Source organism: Vicugna pacos, chromosome 16 (genome assembly GCF_048564905.1).
Source record: "Vicugna pacos chromosome 16, VicPac4, whole genome shotgun sequence".
Taxonomy (NCBI): domain Eukaryota; kingdom Metazoa; phylum Chordata; class Mammalia; order Artiodactyla; family Camelidae; genus Vicugna; species Vicugna pacos.
In genome coordinates, this window is record NC_133002.1 from 4,582,000 (window position 1) to 4,601,592 (window position 19,593).

General features: G+C 37.1%; 1 protein-coding gene across 18 annotated transcripts in view; it reads right to left on the reverse strand.

Annotated features, from left to right (window-relative positions):
* BCAS3 (BCAS3 microtubule associated cell migration factor) overlaps positions 1-19,593 on the reverse strand; it is a 480,755-nt gene that overhangs the window by 260,846 nt on the left and 200,316 nt on the right. For 10 of the 18 annotated variants that reach the window (XM_015247130.3, XM_015247132.3, XM_072940264.1 and 7 more), the window contains 3 exons: positions 14,408-14,532; positions 12,234-12,399; positions 10,147-10,247 (listed from right to left, as the gene is read on the reverse strand). In XM_015247130.3, the coding sequence (XP_015102616.2) occupies positions 10,147-10,247; positions 12,234-12,399; positions 14,408-14,532 (392 nt within the window). Of the gene's footprint in view, positions 1-8,704; positions 8,771-10,146; positions 10,248-12,233; positions 12,400-14,407; positions 14,533-19,593 lie in introns of all 18 variants that reach the window. The other 8 variants (XM_072940262.1, XM_072940260.1, XM_072940259.1 and 5 more) reach the window with 1 other exon arrangement.

Below are 19,593 nucleotides of genomic sequence, written 5' to 3' on the forward strand. Positions count from 1 at the left end.
AATATAATCATTTTCCTCATCTTAATAAACATCTATGTATCCTGATCAGAGATACCATATAAAACTATCAAACAATGGGGGAAAAATTACTTTGACCAGAAGTCCCAACACAAGGAAGTTACAGACTTTCAAGGAAGCCTTACACGCAGTAACAGAAAACAAAGTCCCTGGGGCCGCATTTTACATTCTCTATAGTATCTCTGAGGGATTAGAAGATTTCATTTTAGAAAATGTTGATTTGGATTCATATTTAAAGGTATAAATGACGTAAGTTGGGAAGGACCACTAGCACCTGGGGAAAAAAAAGTCTTGGAAGGCAGCAGAGTGCCCAAGAGAAGAAGGGGAAAAAAAAAAAAAAAACTAGCCCCAAAATATTCATTATAAATCTCAGCTCTGACCCAGACTTGACATCACAGATGGTTCTGATGCTCTTCTTGTGGTCATGAAAGACAAAGAAAGCACAGAAGAAAAGGCAAGAAACTAATGGTGTAAAGGCAATGAAGGCACTTCAGTGTTTCTCGTCTCTCCACCAAGTTCCTCAGGATCACATGGCGGAAAGCCTCCTGTCATATGACAACAGTTAGGAGAACAGATTCAAACCGGACAGAGGCAGCCCGTGGCACTCGCCCACCTCCCTCGCGCCTCGGTCACTCGGTTGGTTGTCTTCCATGAGAAAGATCATGAGAAAACGTTTTTTTTCTAGAAATGAGAAATTCAGTGATGATAAAAGCTTACACACCATCAGAGCAAAAGTAAAGCTTTTTGACTTAAATAACGTTCAAGACGGACAAACAGAGGTGAAGTTGAGAACAGAGCAGAAAGGCTGCGTCCCTGGTATGCCCTACTTTTCTGGAATAATAACTAAAAACTATTATGCAGTCAGGAGAGCCTGAAACACATAACAGCAGAAATTGTTATTATTATTTTATTACTTAAAGGGCAGTGGCCAAGAGCAGCGTTCCTATTAAGGGCAATGAGGTGCAGGGACACATATAAGCAACACCACCATAAAGCAGAGACTTCTGTTTTAGCAAAATCTATATTTATATGATTATATTTCCTATGGTTGAGAGCGGCTATAATTAATGGATTTCCCTCCTTCTCCTAATGCAGCCATTTGTCAATTCAAATACAGAATGGCCAATCAATTTTGATGTATTTAGTAAGCAATTTGTCAAATGGTGCTATAATCCAGTTAATATATTAATTCTTGTCATGGGGAGAGTTCTGACAACTACATGGTTTGCCATAACTGATTTGGAGAGAAAAATCTGTGCTGGAACTCAACGGCCATTGTTTGGAGGTAACACCTCTGTGTCCCGGTATCCGCGAGCATGCCATACACATCACATAACGAAAACTGCTTTGCTGAAATAGGTACCTGGCTTCTACCAGACAGTGTGGCTGCTAATTCACTGTAATAAACTGGGTTTCTTTGAATGCCTTTGTGACTCATATATTTTTAATAAAGTGAGCAAGCCAACAGATGCGATACTAAATGCAAACTAAGTAAGCTTCTTACAGAGCAACAAGGCTTTACTAACGAAATGTATGCATCTTAAAAAGTATTGTTATTGGGGAGAGGGTATACACGGTGGTAGAGCACAGGCCTAGAATGCATGAGGTCCTGGGTTCAATTCCCAGTACCTCCATTAAAATAAAAAAATAAACCTAATTACTTTTCCCCTCCCCCACAAAAAAAAGTACTGTTATCAATATTTTCCCCTATTCTCAAAGTTTCTTCGTATGAATTACTAAAGAAGTGACTCTCAATCTTTTACTTTTTCCTGCCCCAACACACTTCAGGGAAATGACAGACTCCTGTCTGTACCTAACAAGGCACTGAGTTGAGACCACATGGTTAGTAACCCGGAGTCAAGACTCAGAAGGCCACCTTCAGTTTACACAGTGTGAAGCTCTGGACATGACAGTTTTTTGACTTTATACTGGATGAAGTACATTTCATTCACTAATCACTATGCTACCTCCACCTTTTCCAGAGCCTGTCTGTGCACCAGGGGCTGAAGACAGAACCACTGGATGAGCAGAGCTTTCTAGTAGGTGGCCCAAATTTACATCACAGAAGAAATCTGGACTAGAGTGACCAAGGATGTGTCAAATTCTTTCTCATACTTTTCAGCAGGGTATTTAATCACTACCATTTTGGGCAGAGCACAGGAACAGAAGACGGGTTTTTGACATGTCATAGATAACCTCCAGAGCTACACTGGCCATATTTGACAAATGCTTTCCAAAGATGATGACTCTCTCGATTCACTACATCCAAATCTTCCCAAATTTCTCTATCAGGAAATGCAAACGCAGAGATGAAGCCAAATTCTTCACGGAAAACAAAACTGAAAAACATGGCAACAACAACAACAACAAAAATTTTAACAGAAGAAAAAGTAAAGAGGAAAGAACGTTACATTCATCTTCCAGACATCAGGCTCCCATAGGCCATTTATGAACCATGCAAGAGCAAATTGCAGAATGATCTCTGTGTATTTAAAAACCTGCAATGTGTCTTAGTCCTCCAGACTAGCAGACGTCCCATTGTTTGATGTGTCTGCTGAGAAAGGTGCCCTATGTGTCAGAAAAGCACACTGAATATTTTTCAATGACCCAGGGGGCAGAGGTCGCTTATTATAAATGGATAATGAGACCTAATGCAGTGCTCGGAGTATGGACAATGAAAGGGTCTATCCATAGCCCCTGGTGGATTGGTCATTCAGGCTTTTATTTCCTCTGCACACTTAATGGAGTCAAACAATTGACAGAAATTCTATAGAGAAGGCTGAAACTGAGAGAAACAACTGTATTCTAACTCTGATAGACAGATACAAATAGTGACCCTGAAATGGCGCCAGAACTCCCGTTACCACTGACAGAGCAGACGGCTGTAGCATTCCCCCTAAGTTCCCATTCAGTCATTTGTTAGCAATTAACCTGACTGATGGAAGCGATGGCACATCAAACCACAAGCTCCTGCCAATATCAACCCATTACATGATCGCAAGTAGGCAGCCACAGACCATTCTGTTTTAGCGCCCCATTTTTGGAGAGGGCAAACAGATATCCTCAGACCCTCCACCCTACATCCCCACTACATAATTAACAAAATGCACATTCCGTATGTATCTGTGGTGTGTGACTATAAGAACCTTAAACTCTAGTGGGACAGAGTAAATGACATCAGAAGCAGAAGTACTTGTGGACTAGAGGCTTAGTGACCAATAGATTATTTTTCTTTAATCCACCATAATTAGTGTTTCATCCCAGTCAAAATCTTCCAATGTGATGGCAATGAATATTAATGTCATCAATGGGAAAATATTATCAACTGTACCCGGGAAAAAAGCATGTCATAAAAGAAACTAGGGGAACTGTAAGTTTCAATATCACTTAAAATTTTGTAAAATAAAAGTAAGAGATATATTTAAAAGTACAAAACAGCCCTCTATTAAAACTTCCCTTTTGTTTCATTTCAATTTTAAGAACAATTATGACAGGAAGGTGGTTTGACATGTAAACTGTCATTTTCTCCCAAATGATAAATTCTAAAGCAAATGACAGAAATGCCAAGATTTACTTTAGAATAGAGTACAGGTCATTATATTGGAATAGAAAGGGCGTCTGATGTGAAACACTCAACAACAAATCAACAATGACAGAGAAACGCAATGAACTACTGCATACGTGTGAAGATCTATTTAAAGATATGGGCACCACCAGATAGCGTGTATCCCATAAAAACAAAGAAGGAAGAGGGAAAGGGGGCCATCTAACCTAAATGCTTCAACCCATCATTTAGGAAGCTTGCAGACTGCTAGGGGTACTTTCATTTGCCTATACGACATCTTTTCATTGAAGAAGAAGAGGTATTACATTTCATAATATTCCCCAAGTTATACAACATACATATGGCTAAATTCAGGGTCAGTATTTCTCAAAGTTCTAGTTTCTTGAAGAAAAAACATCATTCATGTGACTAAAATCATTTCTCCATGGAAGGATATGTGTCAGTTCATAAAGTTAAGTAGAAATAAGAGAATCCATCAAACATAATTCAATCTGAAGTAGTTTCTTAACTACCTCAGATACTCAGACCTGGACAAGCAGCGTGACACACCCAGTGGCCAACAATGGACTATAAATACTCTATAAATAAGTCCTACGTTACAAGTTTCCTCTACAGGAGAAAAACATTTCTTTCTTTCCCCTTCCACCCTACCCACTCTTGGGCAAATATTTATTATGGACAATGCAAGGAAATATTGTTGAGTCCCTCCACCATGCTTGGTACATACCACAACAGCGATGCAATGCAGGATGTTAGGTTAAATCGAATGTAACACTCAAAAGACAGCACTTTGGAAAACTGCTTTTCCAGGGCACTGATAATGACTATGGTAGAGGAGACCAACACTTTCTCCCCCTCTTTATGTATCAACATGTTGAAAACCACTGTATTGTGAAACCAGTAAAACAACAGATCGCAATATCACCCTGAGTATGATTTGGTGCTGTCCCACACATTTTTCTATCTTCTCTAAACTTCTGATGCATAAGAAGTTGTAAAATAGCACAGAGGAGTCTTGTACACCCTGCACCTAGTTTCAAAACCAGGCAAGTGTTCACAGACCTTATTCATACTTCACCAGTTTTACGTATACAATTTTATATACACTCATTTTGTGTGAGACACAAAGACAGTGAGTGTGTATAGATCTATTCCATTTTATCACACACACGTTAATTTGTGTAACCTCTACTATAGTCAAGATACAGAACTGTCCCATCACCACAAAGATCTACCTAAGCCTTTACAGTCACATTCGACACCTTCTCTCATACTCTGCCTCTAAGCGCTGGTCAACACTAATCTATTATTCATCTCTCTAATTCTGTCATTCTGAAAATGTTATATAAATGGGATCTTTATTTCCTCTTGGTGCTTTGAGATTTGTAGCATTCAAAGTTTTGAGACTGGCTTTTTTTTTTTTTCACTTCTCATGATGTCCCAGAGATTCATTCAATGTGTTGCATGGGTTTATAGTTCAATCTACTTTTTTCCCCCCTGAATAGCAAGACAATACTAAGATAGGGATGTGCTCTGTTTTCATTTTCATTCAGTGAAAAATAGTTTCAATTTTCCCTTTTAATTTCTCCTGTGAACTTTGCATCATGTGGAAGTACAGTGTCTGGTTTCCAAACATTTCTGGATTTTTCAGAGATGTGTTAATCATTACTTATTTAATTCCATTTGTGGTCAGAGAATACACATACTTTGTATGGCCTGAGAGCTTTTATATTTATTGAGATTTGTTTTCAAATGGCCCAGGAGAAGATCTATATTGATCAGTGTTCCCTCTGCACTTGAAAAGAATGTATGGTCTACTGTTGTTGGGTGCAGTGTTCTACTTGGTCTGATATTAATGTAGCAACTGAGCGTTTAAAGTGTTTTTCCTTGGCAGCATTTGTTTTTAATCAAATTTGACAATCTCTAACTTTTTATTAGGATATTTAGACTTGAGTACTGATATGCCTAGGGTTGTTTACATTTTATTTCCTTTTTTGGCATAGGTTGCTTTTTATTTGAGTTTCCCTTCAAGTGATGTTGAAGTCACATATACTATAAAAACCAGACAATAATCTAATTCCATTTCCCACACTCCTGGCCTTTATGCTACTGGTGTCATATATTACACTTACACACACACACACACACACACATTTTAAAGATCACAATACATTGATACTGTTTTTGTCTTAACAGTGATTTATATTTTAAAGACACTTAGATAATTACCAAAAAACCCACACACAGTTTTAACCATTTTCAGGGTTCTTCATTCCCTTCCATCTGGCATCAAAAGCTCTCCCCACCTTTCCTATAATGCCTTTAGAAGAAGGTAGAGAAACACAATTATATCCCCAATAAAACAGAGGGAGCTTCTGTGGATCCCAGTCACCTTTCTATTGTGTATCAGTTATATTTCTGTTGAATAGTCCTTTGTTACAATGTAACAAACAAACAAAAATTTCAGGGAGCTTTTCGGGAAGAACTTCTCACATACCCATAGATTATCTCAGAAAGAAGTTCAAAGTCTGACCTCCCCCCAACAGAGCTAGTTAATGTCAGCAACTTCAAAATACTGCTGCTGCCAAAATAGCTGAGAGAAAAGGAGGAAACACTATTTTCCCCTAAATAAAACTTTTCCAAGTCAGCTCAGTAAGCCCTGTTTCTAATTTACAATTTGGGAAGCTCTAAAGCAAAAGAAAGAAAAAGTATTGTCTCCTTTGGGATCATATTCAAAGCTGGTGGATATTTGTCAGGCCCGTCTAATGTTTATCTTTGTTTGGGGCAAAGGATACACTAAAATAAAATGCCTGTTTTAGGGACAGTAACTATAGTATGCAATATTTATGAAGGAAGAAAAAAATACTGTTAACACAAAAATCATTAATCTTCTCTGCTATAATCTTTTTATAAACTATTCCCAAGATTTCTTATGAGACCAAGGCAAAGCCTTCTTTATGATATTAGATGCCTGACTTTTACCTTTACTGAGTTATACTGTGAAATTAGATTACTGCCTGCACATCACTTCACGCATATAACCTAATCGATCTGCTCAAACCATATGACTTCACTTACTCAAAATGGCAACTTCTTACAGTTCATCCTAATACCAAAGAAGTCATTACCACCTCCATAGTGGCTTTGTAAGGAGCACTCTTGTATGAGTCAATTTAAGATACACTAAAATTGCTCAATTTTGTATCATTCCATTCAATTAATATAGGTAGGAAATGTGACTACAGTTAAGAATACAAAATTTCGGGGTTTTACTTACTTCGCTAAATTTAGGTAAGAAGCCTTTAGTGTTCCAGGCAGGTCTCCCTTTCCCTCCCTAGCAGCCACCCTTCTGCCACATACGCAGAACGTTGTTTATCAACTAGCAGTGTATTTATTATGACTACAGGGCTGAAAGGGGAGTGGGGATTCCTTGCTAAACATCCTGCTCTCCTACTCTCTTCAACTTGAGACAGACTCTTTCCCATTTCCATTTACATCATTCTTTGTCCACTATTATTATAATTTCCGGAGTTTGTGCAAGTCTGTTTCACTTGATCCACAGATCCAAATACAATCAAAGAAAATGTTGGCAACATTTGTGAAGTTCGCTTTAGAGTTTTACTCCAAATGGTTATATTTGAAAATACTTCTAGTAATATATTTATCAACAGTCTGCAAGTTGGGAAATAAGAAGTGATTTTCAATGCAGTTAAGTAAAACAAAAAACTTCCTGCCATCAGGTACTGTATACTTGTGTTTCAAGAGGTCACAAGATCTTTTCATTTGGCTTCAGCATGGGGAATTGGAGAGAAGGCAAGAAAGTAATAAGAAAGTATTCTTAATGAGGCTCTAACTTGCATAAAGGGTTCAAAAGATCGGCAGGTAGAGGCATTCTCTCTAAACTGGCCCCATCATTGGCTCTTACCAAGTGTATTTCAGCTTTTATTCTTCTGATGCAGATGTCCATGTTCTGCGTATTTAATTGCCTCAGTCATGTAATATACTAGCATGACCAGGACTTTCAATCAAATAGCCTTTCTCTATTTTAAGAAAACATGACTTTAAAACCCAGGCTGGGGTTGAGGGGTATAGCTCAGTGGTAGATTGCATGCTTGGCATGCACGAGATCCTGGGTTCAATCCTCAGTACCTCCATTTAAAAAAAAAGTAGTAGTAGTAATAATAGTAATAATGATAATGATAATAAAAATAAAAATAAAACAGGCTAAATCTGTCTGTAGTGTCAATGTAAAGAAGCAATATAATAATCATTACAGAATTATCTGTCTATAAGGTACTTTTAACCCATTAAGTTTTATTTATGGTAACATTTCACAAGGTAAGAGGAAACATATTAATTACATCTGTCACTTAGATAACAGATCTTGCAACATACTCAGAAGTACATAGTCAGAATAGACATTCCATTGTGAAGTACCTTAAGTTTATTGTTTGAAATCAGGCACTTCTGAGATAAGAAACAAAGGTTCAGAATGATGCTTAAGTGTATAGATTGTTTTACAGTTTTTAAAGGATGTCAGTTTAGCATCACTTCATTGATCATAATACTACCTTTCTAAGAGCAAGTATTATTATTGATATTTTACATTTATCAAGTTATTGAGAGGTGGTTTGGAGCTAAAAACCAGGCCTTTTCATCCTTATCCCAATGCTAATGCACCTGGAATTCAAAAGGCCTAACATGAAATGCATTACAACACATATTTTATTTAGACGCTGTAGAATCATCACTGATGACTTTCTTTCAGGTTGTCTAATTCTGTTCTAGGAGCAACATCTCAGTTTGTCCTGTCTTCTCTTTAATACAGCCTTAATTAAAGCCCTCTCATCTTGCTCCAGGATCACCCAGCCTCCACCCCGCCCCCTCCTCCGAACCTCTTATTACAACACTGCCAGAGTGATCTTTCTAACACACAGTTCTGATGGGGCTTGAAAACATTTGACGGCTTGCTACTGCCTACAGTGGCAGTTCTTCAACCGTGCACCTGGGGATTTTTGCAGTTCTAAGAACGGGACAAAGGGGATTCGAGCTGTTAATATAAAATCATATCCATCAATTTAATTCACCAGAACAAAAAAATTAAGGAATAGAGATAGTTACTTTTTTTCTCCCCATGTCTTTTTCTCACATCTTTGGAACTTGCTACTGTTTGTCTACTGAAAAGACCTATCAAAATAAGTAAACAAAGAAAACCAGTATTAATTCTGAAAGAGTCAACCACACTTGATTCAACAATTAGTTATTTTCGCCCCTGTTGAGAGGTAGGGGGAGATGTCCTCATAAACACTGATATTATAAAAATGTCATGTTTTTGCCAAGTCATAGGAAAGAGTTAAATATATGCTCAGAGAGCCTAGAACCTAACAACTTTTATGGACTCTGCTTCCTGAACCAGAAAACCACTTACCTAATATCCCTCCCTCTGTGAAAGCTTTGGCAACTTAAGTCCTGCCCTCATACTTCGATGTGCCACCCTTCCCTGATGCACCCGTCTCATTTTCTTTTACCTTTTGATTAAACTCCTGTCTCAAGTTAGATAGTGAATTCTCTGAGGACAGAAGCAACATACTATTCACATTTAAACCACAAGTGCCCGACACATAGAAGTCACCCAAGAAATATGTGCTAGAAGAGTCAGTGAGTTCAAGTTTGTAAGAGAGCAAGAATGCCAACTATTTGTTACAATTATGGAGTTTCATAACTTTAGAGCAAAGCCAATGAACTGCCTCTGTTTCCAGTGTAACATGTAACACATTAGAAACATAAAATAAAAAGGTTTTAGAAATATTTTACTTCGTGCTACATAATACAGGTAGGCAAGAAAATAAGTTTGATGCAACAAAACTCCATCAAAAACATGTCAATGTTGATCTTTAGGAAGTTTCCTTAAAACATGCAGTACTCAGAGCCATCAAGTTAAATTAGGGATCCAGTCAATTCTACAGAATTGAATTATAACTGTAAAAAATTTTTAATTCTATGACCACAAACTGGATAATAAATATTAAATTAGCTTTTAAGGCCTCACCTACAAAGAAGGCTGTTTCTAGTTCAGTGTACATTTTCTCTTCCTTCTTAAGTGAAGAGAAGAACCCAGATCAGTCTCTACAAATGTTAAAGCTTAAGTCTAAAAGTAAACAAACTAAAGCCTGATGGAGTTGCAATCACTATTTCATTATTCCAAGTACAATTCTACAAAAATAAAACCCTGCCAAAACAATGTTGATGTCAGAAATAGATAGCAATTCTATGAAACTTTATTATATCCTAGTACTCTCAGTTTTAAAAAACAAATTTTGAGCCCCCGAGATATTTCCCATCAACATATAATTTCAGGGGTATATCTCATGGCCAGGGAATATGAACAGGCATAGGTATATTTAATGTGGGCTAAAGCTTATGACTTACGTTTCTATTAAATATCTCACATGCCTCTGGCCTATGGACCAGTGGTAATGTGCATGGTTGCATTAAAAGTCAGCATTTTAAGATGAAAGCTCAAAAGACTGTATGGAAGGGAAAAAACAAGGAGAACTACTTACGGCCAGCAAGCAGGAACTGATAATACTGCACTGCATCTGCAGCGAGGAGCAGAGGGTGGTTTGCGTTAAATGGTGGCTGCAATTCATTCCATTGAGGAGTTCTAAGGAAATAGCAGAAGAATATTAATATTCAAGCTTAATAGCTGGGACGTAAATCACCATCACTGTCACCACTTATAGACAATGATATAAACTCACACTATCTTTGTAATCATTAAAATGAACTTGGAGTGCTGAAACCTGAAACATGAGGCCATCTGCTTAGAAAGAATAAAAAGGTGGCAGTGAGTCATACAAATTACAGACAGCCCATATTAGTTTAATAGCAGACGACCCTCCAATAGGATAGACAAGACACTGAAAACACAGAACAGAGAGGAAGTATGGAATTCAAATGCCACAACCAATTTTTGACTAATTTCAGACAATTGTTAGAGCTCTCTAGTCTTAGAATACACATATATTTTAAAATAAAATAAAGCAGGGAAAATGGTCAGTTAATCGCTGTCGAACTGTAATAATTCTACCTAATAAAACTGGAAAAAGAAAAAAAATTTTAAAACAGAGTGAATGATTGACTTATTATAGACCTAATTAGTATCTAAGTTCCAAAATAAGCCACTTATTTCAATGATGGTGCAGTAATTTTAATTAGATCTGCCCACTCTGAAATAGCCTGATAAATAAGATATTGATCAGATCAATCCAGTGCAGTAAAGTAGTAGTAAAGAATGCTGGAGCCTCCAAAAATCAATATAAGAATATTTTAAAATGTCAAACGGAGAGAGATCATTTTCATATCCATTTTTGTCTGTTTCCTACTATACATGTCAGGACCAATTTTTTTTCTGTCTCTTCTGTACAATTGTACACTATATTGAATGGGTTTTATTCTAGATTTTATTTCTCCCTCTTTATACTAGATTATAATGGTTCTAATGATTATGTAGTTTTGAGAAGGACTCTGAGTGTTACGAAACATTTCTATAGTGCTTAACCATTATATCTTGGGGAATCACTTTCAAGGCAACTTTCCAATCTATTTACATTAGTTTCCATTCCCCTTAATGGCTGTCTCAATATACTCTGTATTGGCAGTGAGCATGAGACTTGAAATAAGGGAAGCACTAAAGCCCTGTATGTGGGATAGACAAAAAAACACAAGACCTACAAAAGTCCCAGAAAAACACAAAGATGCAAGGAGAAGAGTTCAGAGGGAGGTACTCTCAAAGGCACATATCAAAGACAACTGAAAACATATATGACCACACAAAAATTTGTACGTGAATATTCTTAGCAGTATAATTCATGACAGCTAAACAGTGCAAATGTCCATCAGCTGATGAATGGATAAACAACATATGGTATATCCATGCAATAGGATGTTATCTGGCCTTAAAAAAGGAATGACATTCTGCTACATGCTACAACATGGAACTTGAAAACACTATGCTAAGTGAAAGAAGTCAACCAACAGGTCACATTTTGCATGATTCCATTTATATGAAATGTCCAGATTGGTAAATACACTGACAGAAAGTAATCTGGCAGTTGCCTATGGCTGAAGGGTTGAAGGAAAATGGGGAGTGACTGCTCATCGGTACCAGGTTTCTTTCGGGGTTTATGAAAATTGATTGTGGTGGTGGGTGCACAAACCAGTGAAAATTCACGTTAAGTGGGTAAATTGTATTGTATGTAAATCGCATCTCAATTTAAAAAGAAATGAATTATCAAAAATAAAACAACAAGGATAAATCAAAATAATTTTGCTGGGAGAAAGAAGGCAAAAATAGTACACATTCTGATTCTGTTTATATAAAATTCTACAAATTATAAACTATAGTACACAGAGCAGAAGAGCGGTTGCCTGAGGCTCAGTGCTTGAGGCAGGGGTGAAGTAGGGCAGGGGAGACAGATTACAAAGAGAAATGAGAATACATTTGAGGTGGTGGATATATTTATCATGTTAATTATGGTGATGGTTTCACAGTTGTATATACATGTCAAACCTTATCAAATTGTACACTTTTAATATTTTATATGTCAACAAAGCTCTTATTAAACAAAAAAACAAAAGGAGATCCTACCTAACCAGAGTCCAGCTGGCTCGAGGAGACGTCACCATTTCCAGTGGGGTGTCATCGCTGATCTTGGGGGCAGTGCTGAGCGGCCGTGGCTCCATCACGTGCTCCACTAAGGTCCCATAGCAGCTAATGATGTAGAGGGATTCAACGACAACTTGTTTGGACTGATCTACAAATGGAAAAACAGAACCTGGATGTGTGATATCGGCAGGGAAGGAGGACAGCATCATTTTTACAAGTTACTGACCCTTCAGTCTGGTCCTGAGGCTGCTGAGAGAAAAAAAGAAGGCAAGAACTTTTTCATATGGTGCCTGTTCCTTGCCTAAAGCTTGTCTCTTTATAAGTAGAGGCTAAAGAATGTGAAAATCTCTATGCTATCAAAATATTTTTAAATCTTAAGCAATAAATTTCAAGAATTATGTATATAATATATACACACACACACTCTCTCTCTCAAAATTCTAATATGCTGAAGCAAATTTTACAGTCTACAGTATTTCCCTGCAATGGAATAACCTGGCCCAGATTACGAAAAATGAGTGATACCAGGTGGGACAGAAAGGACGGGCTGAAAGGGAACGCTGTGTGGACTAAGATTTAGTTACACCAGATGGACTAAACCAACTCCACTGCATGAGAGGCTCTTTGTCTGCCTAAATCAGCCTAACTTCTCATCGACTTTCTCTGAGAAAACTTCTCCTTAACATTTCTGGATTAAAACAAACAAATAAATGAAAAACACATACGCCCTCCTTCCCAAATCCTCTTCCTCCTTTTCTCCCAGCGGGCTCACGGGCCCACATGCAAAATGAAGACCAGTCATACTTGGAGGCCAGGTGCTGAATACGGATCTAATCAAATGACTTTATAAGGAGTACACATGTCCTCACCACCAAAACAGGCTCGGTCCTCTATCTCGGGTTTTACAGTAAACCTAGGAGCGAATAAAATCACTCCTGAATGCTGGGTGGGTCACCTTATCTCTAGGCCAGAGGAATCAATTACAGCTGATTTGAGAAAATGGCTACTGACCAGTCAGTGGGACATAAAGGAGTAGCAAGTTAAAAGGGTAATTAGAACAGAAGGGAGAAGCATTTGAAATCGAGCTTCACAGAGGGCTTTACCCAGTAACAAAAAGTCAGTTCAACAGCATCATTAAAGCTAAGAAGGTAACAAAAAAATAAAGATGGATAAGAAAATGGAAGGCTTGCATACATTACTGTATCCTCTCCCACTTAGGTAAAGAGCCTGCTGTGCCCGAGATCCCATTTCCAAGGAAAGGGTCACTGAAAGGCGGTAACAGGGGACAGGGCTGATGTCTGACCGCCGGTATTAAGCGCAAAGGAAAGCCATTTTGCCGAGAACAATGCGGCCCGTGGAACTCGTCGGAAAAGTACCTCACTTACCAACTCGGTTTGTGACCTACTTTAATAGCACTACAATGAGGGGAAATTTTCAACATTCAAAATTAAGCACTTGGTCCACGAACGTAGGCATTCTTTGCTATACAGAAACAAGAAGGAATCGCAGACTACAACAGTAATTATACAAACATGTTAGGTATTGATCCTGGTGGTCAAAGCAGGGATTACAAAAAATTACTATATAAACTCAAAGGGAGGCTGGGAGCCATAAAAGATGACTCTTCTTTCTGAGCGGGAGTCTGTTTTTTTATCTTTTAATTTATAAATAAGGCAGAGGTGTAGTTGATAATTTCTTAGGTAGAGATTTAGCATTAGAAAACCTGGGTTCAAACTCTGATACTATCACCCACTAATATTTCTTTTAACTAAAATATTTAAACTCACTGATCTCAAGTTCTTCATCTCTAAAATGGGGATAACATTTTTCCTCTCCACACTCCAGGGACAATGGCATGAAATTAGCTTGAGAAAAAATGTAAAAGCTGCATAGAATAGCATGGAATTGATAGCACTGAGAACACCTGTATATACAGTCACCAGCAAAGCAAAATAAAAACAGTGGGCAATTTATCTCACATTTATAGTAAGAGGATAGCCCTTCAGAGTTGAGTAGCTGAGGAGAGACATGCTAATTGAGTGGGGAAAAATTTCTAGAATATTGGGTTCAAGATTATTCAAAGAGAATTGCTATGAATTTTCCTTAAGAAACAAAAATTACAAATGGCAAGTTTAAGCTTCAGTAAAAATACATACCTTTTTCCCTTTTCAGGCCTGCATTATTTGCAAACCACGATCGGGATGTCCCAAACGTTGCAGCCACGCAAAATTCTCCGCCCATTGATTTGCTGGGTGAAATTTGTGGAGGTGGTTTAACTTTGCTTAAAAAATAAAATGACAGTTTTAAAAAAAAATTACTATGACGAAATCACAGTCCTCAAGATAGTAACATATTTCCCGTAAAATTCCACCCCTAAATATTCAAACCCTCCCATGTAGACATGCATTTTGCCTTAAGTATCACTGATGGTGGGAGACTGTTCCGCAGTAAAAGCAAGACTAGTGCGAAGTTCAAGAGTATTATCAGAACAGCAACTTCTAAGACCAATAAACATTAATTTATTTTTGAAGAATGTGCTGGCAAAATCCAAGTCAACTCATTTCAGATGGACAACACTTCCCTGGATATTTCAGAGTGGAACAACAGAACCAGCACAAACATCCCATAGTAATAAAATCGTTTTTAATATCTAAAATGTGGGATTGACAATACAGTTGAATGAAGACAGCATGTACGGAAGCACGAGATGGTACAGAATGAGACCCTGAAAATGCTCTCAGCCACATGGCTACATGTGGTTGGACAACGTCTGGGGAGCTGATCTAAGATCTAACACAATTAGTCACTCATCTTCCTATTTATTATTTATTCTTTCTTCATGGACTTGTGAAAATGATAGGTTTGCTTCCATTTTGTTTCTCATGTTTGAGGACACATTAGATAGCTTCTGCTACATCACATAACTACCATGAGAAAGGATATTTTCTCTCTGTTTTCCCCAAATCAGCTTTCACCTTCTAATACCATCACCTTCTGGTATCAACCTTTCACCTTCTTTCAAATCCTGTATTTCTCTTCGCTCTTGATTTGCCAAAGGCTACCCCAAAGTTCGCTTGGAATTTGGCCAAGCACCTTAGGTAAATGGTGGCATTATTTTCTCTGATTCATAGACCAGGAAACAGCCTCACTGTACCCTGGGCAAGATCAGAGCCCAGTCGGGGCCCAAGAATAACAGGGCTCTGATGTTCCTAATCTGCTAACCAGTCTCCAATGTCAAATAACATTACTCCTACCTTCTTCTGCTTACTATCCTTTATCTCTTTCTCTTTTAATGAAGTAGGGTTAGATGGAGAAAGACTGGTTTTTTGGAGTCAGGCAGAAACACAAACCCGAATCCCAGTGCTGTCCCTTTTCAGCTGTGTGGATTTTAAGTTATTTAACTGCTCAGAGCTGGTTTTAAGGATTACTGTCTTATATTTGTTCTGAAACTGTGGTCCCTGGCATTGTACTGAGAACTTACACATGCAGGTCTTCATCAGGCCACGCCCAGACCTACTGCATCTGACACTCTGGAGGTGGGGCACGACAATCTGCGGTTTTTAACTAAAGCCCCCAGCGAGATTCTGGCACACCCTCAGGTTTAAGAACCAACCTGCTGTATCAGGTAAAGTGCATAAAGGACTCAGGGCAGGGCCTTCCTGGATCACAGCACTCAACCTCAACTACCTACTAGATAGCACAACAGCCTTCAACTAATTTTCAAAAAGATCAGACTTCAGGTGTCATGACACTTGAAATAGTCTCTCACATATTTTATTTCCTGAGCCTTCTGTTCTGATGCTTTCCCGCTAGCAGAAAGTCTGGGTCAGAGGCCTCTGACCAAATCCACAGCAGTGCACACTGCAGTACATGCAAAGGCCTCTTCTTCCTGTCCTTAAACACTCTGAGTCATTCATCATGAAGATCACATCCCTACCTAAAATGCCAACACCTCTTACAGTCAGATTTCCACTGTTTTTTCTTTTTAAGTTTCTGTGAGAAAGTGAATCTGCTTCTACAGTTTCACATCTTCCTTGTTGCATTTGCTACAGCTGCAAAAACCTTTACAAAAACTGCGAAACTAACAGAAAAGAAGACTCCCCTCCATCTACATCTGGACAGACACACACCCTCCCTCGATTTCTGGGAAACCAGCATCACAATTTTCTTTCTGGTGCTGCTGCTCTCTGCTGTGCTAAGTTAGGACATAAATTTTCCTTCAAAGTCTCGACTTCCATCGCTGAACTACTATCGGGGAGCTCTAAGCTCCTGTAATTAGCATCTTCTAAGAAGAGAGAAAAAACACTCTAGAATTTTTTTGAATGGTGTTTCAACTGTGTGACTAGGTTTTCACTAAAATCACCATCAAGGAACAATAATACTACACAGTGTACAAATAAGCTTCCTAGGGACAAATTCAAAGCTCTTTGCAAATTACGTAATGCTATTTTTCTTTTTTAAACCAGTAAGCAACAAAATAGAAAAGTGAAAATCTCACTTCTTAAGAGAGACTATGGTGCATCTAAACAAGACTTAAAAATAATTGCCACTGGGCTGGTTAGCTACCTTTGTAACGTAACAATCCAGTTAGTCTTTGGCCAAGCAAACACGTATTTTTTATGTCTATTAATTTACAGTCTAATCAGTCTATGTCAAAAGCTAAAGTCTCTTACACTTCTGTGATGTTACACATAACTAAGCTTCTGAACATACAAGTAAAAAACATCAACACAGTATTATTATACATAAACTCATTATTTCCTGCAAAGAATAAGTATCTCATGCTAACAGTATTCTACAATTATGCAAAAATGATCATTTTAATTCTTCGTTATTTCTTTTCTTCTGACAAGGCCTTCATAAATCACATGAATAAAAAGTCTGTGTTTAATAAGTAATTAAAAGTTTGTATCCCTGAAACTAACTTACTGCCTCCTGCACGACACAGTGCTATGTATTGGGTATTCAGCATATTAGGCGAACATATTCTTAACAAGTTATTTATGTCATCAATCTACATTTGGAATGACTCCGGTATTTAAGCAAAATAGAAACTGAAAATATGTGCATGTGTGTGCAAGACTTTCAGAAAAATAAAAAGGGAAAAATAACCTAAAGAAATGATTATTATTAATAAAGTATTTTCTATGTGAAATACCCAAAGGGAGAAAATTTAACTTTGATTCAATTTGCCCTCTATCCTAAATTTTAAAAAGACCAAGACTAGGAATGCTAGGTGGAAAAAGAACTGAACTTTTTCACAATGACCCAGAGTATTTCTATGGCAAGTTAAACTTTTGTGGCAGAAAGATAAAATAGGGAAAAAAATGATACATATATGAGAGGAATAACAAGAAAAGTGTTAGCCTTGTCAATCATGTTCACTTATAGATTGGTGACCCAACCATCTTAGGAAAGCATTCCAATACCAGCCTTTTGTCTTTTTTCCTCTCAGTATCTTCCCGAATTCTCTGAAAGAGACTTAATGAATTGCATTAGAAGTTTAAAAAGAATAGCTCTGGGTGTTTGGAAGCCTTCTCTTATTTATTTATTCACTTATTATTAAATTAGTAATTGATATAAAAAAAAATAAAATTTCAGTGTATATGGGTGTCCAGAAATGACTGTGTTGATGATAGTTATAAACCAGAACAAAACATGCTGGTAGCGCTGGGAGACTCCTCCCCGGAGAACTGCTTTTTACTTCTCTGAGCCCATCATAAACAACCCTGTGTTCAAAACTTAAAAGAAAAATTTGCCTTAATTTGTGAACACAACATAAAGGACAATGGAATGAGTTCAATTTTCACCGTATCAGTCAAAATAATGATAAATACATCACATTTACTAAATTTGATCTGAGACAATATAATCAAAAGTAAAATAAATGTAAAAAGAAAATAAAACAAAACAAACAAGTAAGGTGCTAAATTAAAACTCAGAGGTTTTAACATTTTTGTCATTTCTTCTGGGAGACTTAACCATCTAATCATAAAAGGAGAATCATTTTCAGTGCCACCAGACATTCTGGGGACATTAACACTATGATATCTTTAAAAGTATTTACAAAGAGTATTGAAGATACCCATTGGCTTTTTCTGTATTATGTAATTCAGTCAGATAAACATACTGAATTTCTCTTGCCTGTTTTTTTTTTTCCTCCACACTCTACTGTAAGGGGGTGGGAGGTGGGGTGGGAAAGCAAAACGCTTACGATACTGGCTTTAAAATTATAGAAAAGTTATGTCCATCTAGATAATTTTACCACAACCTATAAAATGGGATGTATGTGGTGTATCCATGGATGGCAAGAAAAGTAACAGTGAGGTCTGGTGCCTCGTTCAGAAGGACAGAAACATGGAAAGAGCTAAATTGAGATAGAAGCACCGTTTTTTTCCTTCTCTAAACCATAAGGGTACAGTCAATATTGTAGCTTGACTGTTAGACACAATATTGATGTAAGAATTATAAGTGGTATTATGTCTTTGTATTAAAGAAAAAAAATTTTCTCTACGTTCCTCACTGTCATTAGGCTTTCGAAAGGAATTTAGAAGTTTCCTCTCACTCTCAACTTTATTTGCTAAAGGAAGAACTAAGTGGGAAACTGAAAGTATTTTGTTTTAAATAAAGACACTAATAATATATCTAAAATTATTCTATCACAAATTAACCTTGCAGATAAGAAAAGATTCTCCTCTCCATATAAATCTTTCCTTCAAAAAATGAAATTATAATATCTTTTAATATTCTCAGAAGAGCAATGAACTATTTATACATAGACTGAACACTCTCAGAGCTAATTAAAACTTCAAATATAATTCAATATGTAAGTTTTAACTCTTCTTTAAAAATAACCTTATATAATACTGTACAGACAGGTTATAAGTAAGGGATATATTCAAAAGGACCACCTTTTGTCCACAATGTTGTGCACATGCATTTTCTTTTGCTAAGCAGGTCAAAAACAGCAGTAATTTAAATACAATATTAGATGCAGATTAGGAACTCAATAAATACTTGTTACTTATTTATAATACTGAAAGCAAAATTCATTTGTAAAATTTCACAATGGTTCTATCTCTTAAAATTTCTGTATTAGAAAGTATATCACATATGTGATTCTTTTATATTATTTTATACTGTCATTCAAATTCAAAAATCCTGGATACATAATCTCCAGAATGTATAAAATGACTAAAGGGTTGAAGACGGCTTGCATAGTTAACCTTCCAACAAGCTTATTTGGTTGTCGAACAAAAGACTCAACTGAAACTGCATGAATTTAAACAACTAAACCAGTTTATCAAAGAATGAAGAATTGGCAGAAATTGTGATCTAGCAA